The 13,691-nt window shown below is 51.1% G+C and overlaps 2 protein-coding genes across 2 annotated transcripts in view; one reads left to right on the forward strand and one right to left on the reverse strand.

Moving 5' to 3' along the window:
- CRY2 (cryptochrome circadian regulator 2) overlaps positions 1 to 13,691 on the forward strand; it is a 208,057-nt gene that overhangs the window by 105,416 nt on the left and 88,950 nt on the right. The window lies entirely within an intron of this gene.
- PEX16 (peroxisomal biogenesis factor 16) lies at positions 611 to 9,025 on the reverse strand. Its single transcript, XM_032775111.2, has 11 exons — positions 8,840 to 9,025; positions 7,826 to 7,861; positions 6,864 to 6,940; positions 5,759 to 5,892; positions 5,203 to 5,306; positions 4,445 to 4,525; positions 3,746 to 3,898; positions 3,359 to 3,431; positions 2,817 to 2,936; positions 2,079 to 2,143; positions 611 to 985 (listed from the first exon to the last, which is right to left on the reverse strand). Exons 1-11 carry the CDS (start codon positions 8,967 to 8,969, stop codon positions 927 to 929), a joined length of 1,032 nt encoding a protein of 343 aa, XP_032631002.1. The 5' UTR covers positions 8,970 to 9,025; the 3' UTR covers positions 611 to 926.

Below are 13,691 nucleotides of genomic sequence, written 5' to 3' on the forward strand. Positions count from 1 at the left end.
CAGGAAATTAAACAGCCTGAACCAACCACCAACAGTCCCAGCTGTGGGCAAGGCAGATGCCAGCTGAGCAGCACGTGGGCATGATTGAGCCCTGCATTTCCCAGGGGAAAGAGCACCAAAGGGAGTGCTTGAGAGACAGATGGTGGCCATGGCAATAAGTGAGAGTCCCTGAAACAGGGAACTGCAGAGGTGGGCCTTGCTGCTAGAGCTAGCTGTGGTGGGGGTCAGCTGCCCAGTAGCCTGAGATGCCCCCAAACCAGTAGCTGGGGGCAGGAAAGAATGTTCCTGCCATGCAAAGCTCTCTTGCCCCAGCGCACAGCTGTGTTACTAGACTAGCAGCCCTGTATGGGAAGAACGCCCCTGAATGACCTTGTGAGAGCAGGGGTTACCCTGGGGGGAAGAGAGCTGCAGCCCAGGGCAGAGAACTCAGACGGGGGGAGAAATCCTGGAAGGCCAGAGGCTCTTAGCTGCCTCTTCAGCACAGCCAGCTTTCTTAGCAGGAAGAACCCTCCAACAGTTAGGGCAAGGAGGGAAAAGGTCTCACTAACACAAGCCGGACATAGGGCCTGTCTCAGCACCCAGAGCAGACAGACAGTCCCAAAAGCACTGGTGCCACTGCCTGACTTTATTACCGTGCAGCCATACAAAAGTCAAGCGCTTATAAAAGAGGTCCGAGACCAGCACCGAAGCCACCATATTGTACAGGTTAGCGGTGGCAAAGGTCTCACCCCACGTACGGTCCATTGGTCACAGCTAGCTATGTAAAAAAGAGTTACAAGTTCCCTGGAGAATGGGAGTCTCTAATCAATGGTTTAACTGAAAAATAGATATGATAGACACATCCCTCCAGCCAGCTCGCCCTCCAGAGACATCCTGTCGCCAGTCTGAGCCAGCCCCGGTCACAGCAGCAAAGGGCCACTGCTCCATCAGCCCCAGTTATAGAAATAGATTTTCTGCCAAGCTGGCAGGTAATTCATCAGTGGTCCTGAAATGAGAGAACAGAGGGACCAGGTGAGCCAGAGTGGGGAACAACATTTTAAAGATGTACACTTGAGCATGGATTTCCCACACATCTCTGCTGATGCCCCTCAGTCCCAGCCCACAGCCTCTCATTATGCCATCCCCAGCTTTTCCCCAGGCAAAATCACCGACTGTGCCACACTGGGTGGTGGTGCTGATGTGCCCACCGGGAGCAGAGCAGGACAAGACTTATATGACCTTTGAAACTTGGACAATGGAAGCAACAGGTGAGGTGCACTGACACCTGTGCATTGGAGAAGGGGTTTCCCCTCTGCCCCAGAACTGCTGCTGCCCATCCAGGAAGAAACCTGTGGGATAGGAGAGCCCCAGCCAAAGTATAGGGAAGGAGCAGTAACCCAATTCAGCACCAGAGATCAGCTGCAAAGACACAGTCTCCCTCAGTTCCTGACTAAACTCATGTAGTGCTGCTATGCTTCTGTGGCCCATCCAGAGAGGGCTGTGTTTCAGCAGGAAGTGGAAGAAGAGAGGAGACTGTAGATTGTAAAGTGCTTTGGGGTCCTTTTGGAAGAGGTGCAAGAGAAATGCAAGATTTTTCCATTCTTTAATTCACAGTCCATCCAAAACAACCTTGGAGTAAGTGGCTCTGGTAGCAGTTTGGAGGGGGTTACTGCTCACTCTGTGTTGTGCTTTGCACAGCTCAGTGCTTATGAGGCGGGTGAAGATAGGATGGAGGGGCATCAGCAGAGCTCTGTATGGGGTGCATAGCAGGATTAGCACAGCAATGTGCACTGGAGGTCAGGACTGAGGTGCACTGGCAGAGCTGTGCAGGGAACCCAGGACTGGAATCCAGCCAGGTCTGGAATCGGGGGGGATATCTGAATGATTACAATCATGGTGCTTAGGTCCCTACGATATTTACCCCTTACTGTTTGGATTTAAACCAGCACATGAGTGTTAATGATAGGTATTCTGGTGGCAGATATCCCAGGGGCTCTTCCTCACTCCTTTGCCAGTCAGGCTCTAGCATGTGATTTACACCCCAGCCCCAGCTCCAGTCCTTCCCAGTGGAAATGCAGCCACTACAACTGCCTACTTACGCGTGACTAACCCAACTCCAGGAACGTAATCAGCCAGCAGGCGGAGCAGGAAGAGGATCCGGCCCCTAGGGGAATAGAAAGAGCATAGATGAGGCCAGTGCAATGACCTCATGTTCCAGTCTTCTGAATGCACTAGAAGAGGCCTCCTCCTTTGGTAATGGGAACTGGATTTTTCTCAGCTCAGCTGCTTTGCTGCCCTTGAATATCCTGCACCCCCAAACTGCCAGCTCCCCACACCTTCCCATGTCAGGATTTTAATGCAAACAACAGTGATGCAGATGAAGGGTCAGAGTGAAAGATGCTTGAGTTCTTCAATAGAGCCTGAGCCCACTCTGGCTTCCTATCTAGGTAGAGGCATCAAAGCCCCTTAGTGAAGGCCCGAAGCATAACTGTGTTAAAAAAAGAACTAGGTAAGTTCATGGAGGATAGGTCCATCAATGGCTATTAGCCAGGATAGGCAGTGACACAACCCCATGCTCTGCGTGTCCCTAAACCTCTGACTGACAGCAGAGACTGGATGACCGGGAATGGATCACTCAAAATTACCTCTGTTCATTCCCCTTGGGGCACCTGGCATTGGCCACTGTCAGAAGACAGGATACTGACCTAGATGGACCCCTGGTCTGACCCAGTATAGCCACTGTTATATTCTTAGGGCACCTCGCTCACCAAATATCCTGTTGGGGGACTGGCTCCTTTATAGGGGGTAGATTCAGAACAGCCAGCAGGAATCCTTACTCTGAGTATCGGTCATAAAAAGGAGATCTCAGCAGGTAGTACAGCAGCAGGATGGTTCGGCGTCTCAGCTCCAAGCGCTCTCGCTTATTCAGGTCTTTCATATCACTCAGTAAACTTAGGCTGGAAAGAGAAGGACAGGGAGTTAACTCCGAGATCCATGGCCACAGCAGGGGAGTTTTAGCATCTAGTCCCTGCTGCTCTCAGCTCCACGTGAAGTGGAGCGCTGAGCAGGCTTCCCTGCACCTCTTCAGAGGAAAGGCTAACCACCCAGCTATGATTAGTGCAGCCCAAAAGTGCTGCAGGGATGGATCCTGAGAATCTTGGTGTGGGACTTCTTGCTGTCACAAATGACCACTCCCACTTGCAACTGCACCCCTGCCCACCTCTGCCGCTTGTCCCTGAAGGGCTTATGCAGCACAGAACAGCAGGGCAGCAGTGGGATCAAATGGGGACAATTGAGACAAACAGAACTGAGAGTTCAGCCCCAAAACACCTAAATGGAACCCAACGCTGAAGCCATAGGTGGCCTCCCTTCAACTGACCTTGTGATATCCAGGATTCCCGAGAGGAGCCAGGGCTTCCATGATCTCTGGCCCCATATGCCTAAACTCAACACTGGGAGCAGAAAAGTCAAGGAAAGGAGAGAACAGACATGGTTGGCAGCAGCTGGGTAGGCAAAATGACCCTCCAGGCAGCCCTACAAGATTAAGCTCCAACAAGTCAGTGCAATAAGGGCTTCATGGAAGAGGCTGGCATGACCTGCTCTTCTAGCCCAAATGGCTGAGCACACACAGGGACCCTGGGTAGAGCCCCTTCTGTGCTTGTTCATTCATGATAGCCGCATGGAAGGCTGTGCACTGAGGATGTAGTACTCCGGTGGTGGGGGACAAGGCACGCTGCAGGCACTAACAAAAGCCAAGTTAGGATACAGTGGAACAGAGGCCGGGTGATGTAGACAGATTCTGCAATGGTTTCCTGAAGCCCCAGAGGGGTGGGAGCCTGGTTCATCTCCTCTGCTCTTCGGTTTTGTTTTCCTTCTCTCTGCTGGGGAGACCCCCAACGTCTGGATTGCAAGGCTGGGGCTGAAACAGAGTTCCAGACAAGGTTTCTAATGCAAACTGTGCCTTTCTCGAGCATCCAGTACATTAACACTGGCCTTTCAGTGACGCCCAGGGGAGGGGTTGGAACGGGAGAACTCTGAGGACTACAGCCACATGGCAGAGGCTGTGGCTCTGGTTTTCCCCAAGCATGGAGAAACAGCTGGTTATAGCCAACACAGAGGGAGCTCCCCTAGGAGCTGGGGCAGATAATCAGAGAAGGCTTCCCTGGGGATCTGGCTATTTCAAAGCCTGGGGAGCTGAATAGTCATTCTGAAGACTTATCACATGACATAGGTATGCCTAGGCTGAAATGATCCTGATGCCAGTCCCAGCACAAGCACCAACCCTGTTTCTTTTGGGGGCCGGGGGGACAGGCCAGTGGTGGGAACAGCACTGGCTTGGGTAAGTCAGCGAGCTTCTGCTGGTTACATTCCAAAAGAACCTGTAGTCTGGCCACAGAGTCAAGGCAGATGCAGAAAGTGTCAGGGCCTGTGCCAGGGCACAAGCTGGCCAGGAAAAGGTACTTACTGCTTTCGAGGGACCTCACAACACGGCTGGAGCGCCTCCCAACATATGTCTGTTCCTTCCCTGCCGAGCTGCCCTCTTTGTCTGCCAGGAGAGAGGCACCACAGTGAGATCAAGGCTGAAACTCTGGGTTAAACTTCCCTGCAGCTCTCTGTTAACAATGCTCTGAGGTGACACAGGAGCACCCTCTCCCAGGACAAAGTTCTCATCGCAGCCCCTTCTCCTCCCTAGAGTACTAACTGCATGAGGCCAGCTAGTTCGAGTGTTTTATGTCTGATGGCTTTATGTTTCAGCTCTTAAGTCTGGCTTTTCTGAAACTGCTAACACTGAGCAGAGCCAAGCAAAGTGCAGGAAGGTACATGGTTGCACATGTAGCTGCTACTCCAATCCTGCCTCCCCTTCTCCCAGCTCTACTAATGCACCTCCAGCCAGTCTTGCAGCTTTCTTTGCTATTCCAGGCTAAGGCCCATTATCCCATTAGGGCTGACAGTCTAAGGAAGCAGTACCGTTAAGCTAACCAAGGTTTCCGTAGGTGCATGCTGTGGAGAAGGATGGTACTGGAGAGTAGCACAGTTCCAACAGCTTGGCTCGTGGAATTCTTACAACTTCCCTGTTGCCCAAACCACTTGGCTAATGAGGACTTTCAAGCAAAACTAACTGGATGACAAGTCCACTCCACTGTGCCCCCCAAAGTCTCCAAACTACCCCAAATGCCTGGTAAGTTGCAAGAAGCTGAGGAAATTCCAGTGCAGTGGACTCACCTTCTGGCTGGAGCTGCTGCTGCTCCCTGTCCACTGGCACTATCGGAGGGGATGTCTGGATACCAGCTTTGTACCATAGTAAGAGCAGAAGGCGCAGGATGGCTCTATGGGGCACAGACAAACCAGGAGGTGTAAGCATCAGGCACACACTACAGAAACCCAGCTTCCTGGTGAGGCAGCAGCCATAGGAGACAGAGAACACACAACCTCTGCTTTGCACTGAGCGAATGGGGCCAACAGCCGCTCTCCACATGGCAACGGGAACCAACACAGCTCATCATTGGCTGTCCCTTCTTCACCCTTACTCTGAACACTGCCTTACCACAGCCAGGAGCACCACAAAAGTGAACATCTCCAGCAGTGGGAAATCTAATGCCCTGTGCAGCCCCAAACATACATAGCCTCATGGAACAGGCTTGCACCATCTTCTTGCATGAGCTCAGATCTGCTGGACGCTCACTAGGTAACATCTCACTCATGAGCCTGTGCCAATGAGCCCTCTATCCCGTCCCTTTCTGTACACATACACCCTCTTCCCTCCACCTGCAGCACTCACTTAGCCAGCTGGATGAGGATGATGATGGTCCATCGGCCCATCTCACCCCACACCTTGGCAGCTCCCATCTCCGCAAAGACTTCCACACACTCGAGCACACTCAGCCATGTCAGCAACTTCTGCTGGGGTAGTGACTGCAAAACACAAAGAGGGGGAGAGAGTGAGAGCCAGCAGCTTCTGGCTGTGTGCCACATGGGGTGTAAGTCCAGCCCAGTCTGAAAGTTCTACTTTCAGGGTGAACCAAGGAGGGATTAGATGGGGGCTCCTGGGAGTAAATGGCAGATTTCCTTTCATCAGTGGGCTACAAGTGCGTGAAGAGGACTGGCTGAGATCCCACTCATTTCACATGTGGCTTTCAGCAGTGAAAAGCCAGTTAGGCCCATCCAGTTCAACATTCTTATTTGCTATACAGCTGAGATCCTGGCTACAGACTCGCATTCTTCAGCTGGCATACGGACTGACACATCCAAGCCCACAGAATAGGCAGATTATCAGAACAGAGGCCTTTCTAATGGAACCTCTAACACAGTGATTGCTGAAGGCTGGCTTGGGGTATGGAGAGATTCTTACAGGAAAAAAGCTGTCAGGGTTGGGCTTGGATTTTTTTGTTTTACTGTACATAGAATGGCGTAAAGGAGACCCACGGAGTCTGATTCTGTGTTGCACCAGGCAGGAGGAGCAGTCCAGGAGAGGGGAAGGGCAAAGGTAGCTTTATACCTCCCTTGTGCATCCCAGATTCTGAGCTTCTCAGTGACTGGTGTGGTCCAGAGCATAAGTCAGAGGCTGCTCTAATTTATGGCAGCCTTACACAGGCTGCCTAGGGACTTCTGTACAGCGCAGAACTGCCACGGTGCAGAGTGCTCTGGTCACTCCCCGCATGCCAGGGCCAGCAAACCAGGACAGCATAGCACTAGTGCATGCCACATATTCAGAGGGCTGTGTCGGCCCCTTTATGCCACCAGAGTGGAACAGTGTAAAGGGGCTGCAGCAGGGACTGGAATCTGGCCCAGTAGCTTCTACAGAACTATTTCTGGAAGCACAGCCTCTGCCGACGAGCATGGGAAATGCATGTGCCAACCCCTCCCCCAGTACACAAGAGCCTCACCACAAGCAGGGTCCGCTGTAGCTCCTTTCGGAGGATCCAGTCATTTAACAGCACCAGGAGGTTGGCGGCAGAGTACACTGGGAAAGAAGACAGTGATTCACATGGGAAAGAGATCCAGCCACTGACTGAACCTCTCCCCACTCAGTCATAGGATATGGCAGAAAAATCTTTCCACTGAGGCGAATGACTGGGACTATGGTTGCCAACCCTCCAGGATTGTCCTGGAGTCACCAGGAATTAAAGATTAATCTTTAATTAATGATAATGTCATGTGATGAAACCTCCAGGAATTTGTCTATCCAAAGTTGGCAACCCTAGATGGGACAGACAGACTCCTGATGGCCGAGGGAGGCAATGCAGCCAACAGCAAAGTTAAGAGAATGATGGAGTTTTAAGCAAGAACTATGTTCCAGGAATTTGACCCCAGACAGAGTGGGAGACAGACTGATGTTGCTGAGGGGCAGGGTCTCTGGCCAACTCCAAGTTAGTAACATAGCCACTCTTTTTGGTTTAATTCAAACAACAGCTGGTATTGAGCTTCAGATCACCAGGTTCCTATAATACAGTGAAAAGGGTACCTACCTGCTAGTTGGTTCAGGAAGGCAAGGTTAACAAATTTAACAAAACCAATGGCCAAATAGCAGCCATTAGCACCAGAGGGAACAGGGAGCCCCAAGAGAGTCTAGACTAGCCGCTGGCAAAGAAACAAACATTCCCACCACACCCAAGGGAATGCCTCACCTCACACTGCCCCAGCTGAAACAGACACTTGCAGGAGCATTAGGAAACCGCAGCCACTGAATAATCCCAGTCATGCAGCAGCAGCATTCTGATTTCAGACCTGCACCTCTTTCCCTGCTGCAATGCTCAGCCCTCCCTCTCCAAAGTCTGCCATTATCTATATAACATAGTTGCAGATGGCACAGTTCTGGTGCCGCATATCAATTCACCAGCATACATACCAAGCTCAGAAAGTTCATGGGAATCAGAAAAGCGACCTGGAAAATAAAGGAGAGATGTTAGAGGAGGATTTTGTCATGCTGCTAAAAACCATCACAATCACTGCTTCAGAGGGAAACAATTACTTTAATCAATGCTGATAGGGAATTGTGAGCTTAGTAAAAGGGTTGGAGGCATCCATCGAGGATGTCTCTCAAGGAGCCCAGAGATCAACATTCTCCTGCCCTCAAAAAACAACAACGACAGGTTACTCCCTCCCTTTCCCATTGCTTTGCCTCCTTCTGACCAACTACTAGATGAGGCTTTATTATTTTTCTTCAACCTTCCAATATCTGTGCAAGTCCAGTGGATGAGGGTGGGTGTCCTGCAGGCTGATGACAGATTCTCCTTCATTTCTTGGGGGGTCTTACAGGCCAAAGATGATGTGCCAAAATATTTTAACCATGCATTCAGTTTTTGCTGTTTTTTTTTACTTTATAAAACGACCAAGCACAGTGTGAGCTACATCTGGAGTACGGACCTTCATTGTCTTCTCCACCACATGCCTGAGTTCAGAGCAAGCTGATCCTGCTAGCACAGCAGCGTATGAATTGCAGAGATATAAGTCCATCTTTAACTGAACCTTAGTAACTCCGGGCATTGCGATGGTTATGATGCAGTGGGGCCCTGTCAATGCAACTCCTGACAGATCAATAAAAAAAACCCATTGTTTAATGGGAAGGACTGGCTAACAGAGGTGGAGCAGACTTCTCTGTAGCACAGGTGAAGTGGGCACTCTCAGAGTTCTCATCAGACCGAGTCTGGATGCCCGGGTTCCTGCCCCAGCTGCCCGGGAGCGGCGGCTGTGGGTGGGTGGGCGTGGGTGAGGTGTGGGTGGGCGGGCGGGCGGGCGGGACGGGACGCTTGGGTTCCTGCCCCAGCTGCCCGGGAGCGGGGGCTGCGGGACGCCTGGGTTCCTGCCCCAGCTGCCCGCAGAGACGGGCGTTCTAGGCTCGCTCGCTCGCTCGCCCCGGTACCTGGCAGCAGGTAGGAGAGGCCCCGCACGGTGCCCTCCAGCTGCGCAGTGGCGGCCGGGTGCTGCCTCACGTACTCCTGGTAGCGGTGACACAAGCGCCGCAACCTCCTCAGGGGCCCGGCGGCTGCCATGGCTCCCCGGGACCACTTAGCTCCGCCCCCGCCCCTACACACTTCCGGGAAGGAAGCTGCGCGCCTGCGCACTAAACTACTCGCACGCCGGATTCTCCCACTGCGCCTGCGCACCGAGGGCAGTAGGGCGCAATCTGCCAAGACCCGCAAGCCTCTTGAATCGAGCACAGAGCAGCGAGGCGGATGAATCGAGCGTGGAGCGGGTGGGTCCGCAGCCGGGACTGGGAGGAGGTGATTTAAAGGGCTGAGAGGGAGGGAGCGCGGCGGCGGCGGTGTCGCGCTGGTCTCAGGTACGGGGCGACGTGAGCCTTGCGGGGCCCGGAACAGAGCCCCCTGCAGGCGGCCCCGCGGGGCGGAGAGTTCGGGGGCTGCGCCATCTGCCCCGGGATGTGCCCAGCCGGGGGTGTGAGCGGCCCTGCGGTGCCTTCCCAGCGCTGAGCCCTGCCCGGGCGCCCCCTGCTCCCCTCCGGTTCAGGCCACTCTTCTCTTGGGACGCTCCGGAGCCGTCACCTCCGACGGGCTCGGGCTCAGCGCTATTGCCGGGCGGGGCTCCCCGTCGGCTCGGCTCGGCTCTGCACAGACATGAGCCGCGGTGGCCCCAGGCTGAGCGGCTGAAGAGCGAGACGCCCCGCGCACCCCTTCGGGGTGTGATGACACAGACAGCGGGGGGCTCTGCCTCTTTCCATGCCGGGCGAGCGGCCCCCCCGGGGACCGCCTTCCCCAGGCCCGCCGAAATGCGGTTCCCGTCTCGCTCCTTCAGCCCCAGGAGTGGGTGTGGGAAGAGCGGGGAAAGCAGGCGGCAGGTTTCCCTTTAACACCCTGAACAGCCCGTAACAGAGATGCGGGTTCGGGCAGGGAGCGGGTCAACGATGGCCTCACCAAACATTGGCCTTTGAGGTTGCTGGATTCAGTGTAGGCTGGGTCGGTGCTGTCCTACCCTGTGGCTATTCAGCGCCTGTTGTGAGATGAGTTGGTAGGTCTCATTCATTTCCCAGTAGGAAGATGTCCACAGTGTTTTGATGCAACTTTAACTGGCCTCTTTGTTGTCAGACTCAGTAGAGAAGCCCAGTGTTAATAAGTCATGGAGTCTGAGCTCCTCTTTTCCACCTTCATTTAGCTTTTCCTAGAGCCAAGAGTCAGACTCTCTAGGGCTTGTGACGATTTGTGAAGTGCTTTGTGCATTCGAGAACTCCCATCGTAATACTGCAGAGCAGCAGGGCAGTGTTGGGGTGCTTGCTTTCCTACTGTCTATGCTACTAATATTTGGGGGGGCTTCATTTTTAGGGCCATCACTTTGGCACCTTTTCAGCAGCCCTAAACTTTCACACAGCCTGGGTGTATCAGAAGGATGAGTGTAAAGGCAAAATTAGTCAGTTTGGGAGTGGGGAGTGAGTAAAAGCTTCTGAAATTGTTGTAGAAAAGACTTAATGAAGTTAAGAGAGAGGGGATCGAAGAGCATGGGTGAGATTAAAAATGTATGATGGGGCCACTAACCTCTAAGGCTTGTGGTAAAGCTAGGGAGAGGGGTGGGATCTGGAAGTGGGGGGCGGGGGGGTGCTTCACATAAATGAATAGTTTTGAAACCTCCAGCCCAACTCTGCAAGGAACCTTAATTTAGGGCTGTGATGGGCTAACCAGCTGTCAGTGGAAGGCAAAGAGGTGTTGAGTGTCTCTAGAAGGAGGGGGTACTAGCTGGAATTTCCAGGAAGTCTAGGGCATTTGTACCATCATATGTTGGATGTGACTGCTGCTCTTCGTAACCGGAGAGGGGAAGGGAAGGAAAGGAAGAGCCCCATTTACAATATCACAATCCACAGGTCCCTGGTATTTGGGGGAATCTGTCTCTGGTATCCACCTCTGAAATTAATGTGGGAAAGTTCATTCCATTCCCTACAGTGAAATATGGATGTGTAAACATCAGCTAAAATGTGACTCTGGAGAAGAGCTGAGATTTCACATCAAAGAACTAAAATCGCTGTGTTCAAACCAAATAAACTTTGGAGCCTCAAAGAATGCTCCATGATATACAGTAGAACCTGAGATTTACAAACATCTCAGGAATGGAGCTTGTTCATAATTCTGAACAAAACATTATGGTGGTTCTTCCAAAAGTTTACAACTGAACATTGACTTAATACAGCTTTGAAACTTTATTGTGCAGAAGAAAAATGCTACTTTTAACCATCTTAATTTAAGCAAAACAAGCACAGAAACTGTTTCCTTACCTTGTCAAATCTTTTTAACTTTCCTTTTATTTTTTAGTAGTTTAACACAGTACTGAATAGTATTTGCTCTTTTTTTAATTTTTTTTGGTCTCTGCTGCCTGATTGCATACTTCCAGTTCCCAATGAGGTAGGTATAAAGTTGACCATTCAGTTTGTAACTCTGGTGTTCATAACATTGAGGTTCTACTGTACCTTTTTAAACTCCGTGGATCTCCATGCCCTGCACCACGCTCTGCTCCCTAGAAGGTTATTGGGCAGGCCCTGGTGTGTTGTGAGAGGACCCTGGTATACACTGGGGACTCACCTGCAGACTTGGCGTGTTTTTTTCCTTTCCTCCACTTGTTTTTGAACTGGCAGCTACTGTGTGACTACATGGCAAGAAAGCATGTACAGGTCACAATGACCCAGAAAGAAAGCTGCAAGCTAGGACTTCTCAGTGTGTTGCAGATATGTTACAGTTCCTGCTCCCTTTAAAGTACAGTGTAGAAGGATCTCACAAGGATCAGAAGCTTACTCCTGGGGCATTTTTAAAACTAGTTTGGAACAAAGCCCTGGAGAATAGATGGCAGCAGACAGTCTTGCCCCAGTTCGGAGATGGGATCTAATAGTCATTTTCCATCTCTTAATCTTATGAGTTGGGCCCAGTTTCTCATTATGTGCAGCAGCACCTCTTGGTTCTCCTGTACAGAGCATTTGGAGATGGGGTATTGAGCATAAGGAACATCTAGCATCAGAAGAGAGGTGCGTGAAAAAGAATTCAATGTATGTTTGAGAGGTGCTGAGCATGACTTCTTCATGCCAGGAATGTGCTGATCCTGGCTTTGGGGACATGCAGCAACACCACTCAAGCCAGCTTGAGATCCACTGCAGACTATCTGAGCTGCTGTGACATAATTTTTCAATGAAATACCCCTGCCCTGCCAGACAGCTGCTTGAGATCAGGCTGCCCAACAGCTTGTCTTCAATCAGATGGTTGGAGTCCTCTGGCTTCTCCTGGACATATGACCAGACAGTGCTAGTCTGTGAGTAAGCAGAGGACACTCTGACAGAGGGTTCACCCAGGGTGCAAACCTCCCTGATGTCTGTATCTTTTCCCTCTCCCTGCTCTCCTTTTTGGCTAAATCATGTCTATTCTCCACCCCAGCCTGTCCAGGAAAGTGACTCAGCATGTCAGCCAATCTGGCCCCTAGTGCTTTCATAATGAAAATGGGAAAGGGTGAAAGGGCTATGGGCATTGCTACTGAAAGCAAGTGAAATTACCCTGCCTAGGAAGTTAGGCTCTCAGACTTCCTTGGTTTATGGGGCTTATTGGGGTGTAACAGAGCACTCCTGGGTCCTTCCTCTACTAGGCTCAGATAGTCACTCAGAGACCCTCAGGTTTGGAAACAACTGGTACTTTTATTTACGCATTTGTGTGCCCATCACCTTCTCACTATATAATATACACAACTCTGGGTTCCTTGCTTCAGAATCCAGAAGGGAAGGGCTTTCTCCCTCGCTCTCCTCCATCCCACCACCCTGCTTCATTCTTCCCAGATGCTTACATGGCCCTGGGCTAATTGGGCTGGCAGCTGGCTCTCATTCCCCAATTAAGGCAGGTTCTTTCCAGCCAGCTCCACTTTATTCACTTAAATGGGGTTGGCATGTCAGGGGACTGGTTCTGTGATCTTCCTGCTCAGCACACTGTCACGTGGGGTAAGTGGGAAATGGCCCAGGGTTGGGGTAAGGGTGAGGTGTTCCACTATGCAAATCAAAGTTCAGGCTTCTTAGCAACTTACTGTTAAAGCTCAGCTTAGGTAATGGTGTCATAAACAGATTGTTAAGGGTTAATGTCTCTTCTACCTGTAAAGGGTTACAAGCAGGGAACTGCAACACCCTGACCAGAAGACCAATCAGGAGACAAGATACTTTTAAATTTGGGTGGAGGGAAGCTTTTGTGTGTGTTCTTTGTCCGTTGTGTGTTCTTCTCTCAGGGGTCTGAGAGAGACCAGACGTTACTACAGGCTCTCTAAATTTCTGTTCAAATAGTAAGTAAAAACAGGCGGTTTAGGCTTTTTGATTGTTTTTCTCTATTTGCAAATGTGGATCTGGCTGGTTAACTTTTATATGTGTAGTTGCTGGGAATATTTTGATTTGTATTGGTACTGGGGGGAAAAGTTTGTCTCTAGTGTCTGTAAGCTATAGGACCCTGTAATATTTACATCTTGAAGTTACAGAGATAATTCTTTACTTTTTCCTTTCTTTTATTAAAAAGATTTCTTTTTAGAGAACCTGATTGATTTTTTCTGTTTCCCTTGTTTATCCCAGGGGTGGATAACTCACCAGGACTGGTGGGGAGATGGAGGGGGGAGAGGTAGAATCTCTCTGTTTTCCTTGAATCTGTTGCCTCTTTGTGAAAGGGGAGGACATGCTTCTCTGTGTTGTGATTTAAAGAGTTTGGATCAGTAGTCTCTCAGGTAGCCCAGGGAGGGAAAGTCTGGGAGGGAAAGAAGGGGAA

The sequence above is a fragment of the Chelonoidis abingdonii genome, chromosome 4, assembly GCF_003597395.2.
Source record: "Chelonoidis abingdonii isolate Lonesome George chromosome 4, CheloAbing_2.0, whole genome shotgun sequence".
NCBI classification, from domain to species: Eukaryota; Metazoa; Chordata; order Testudines; family Testudinidae; genus Chelonoidis; species Chelonoidis abingdonii.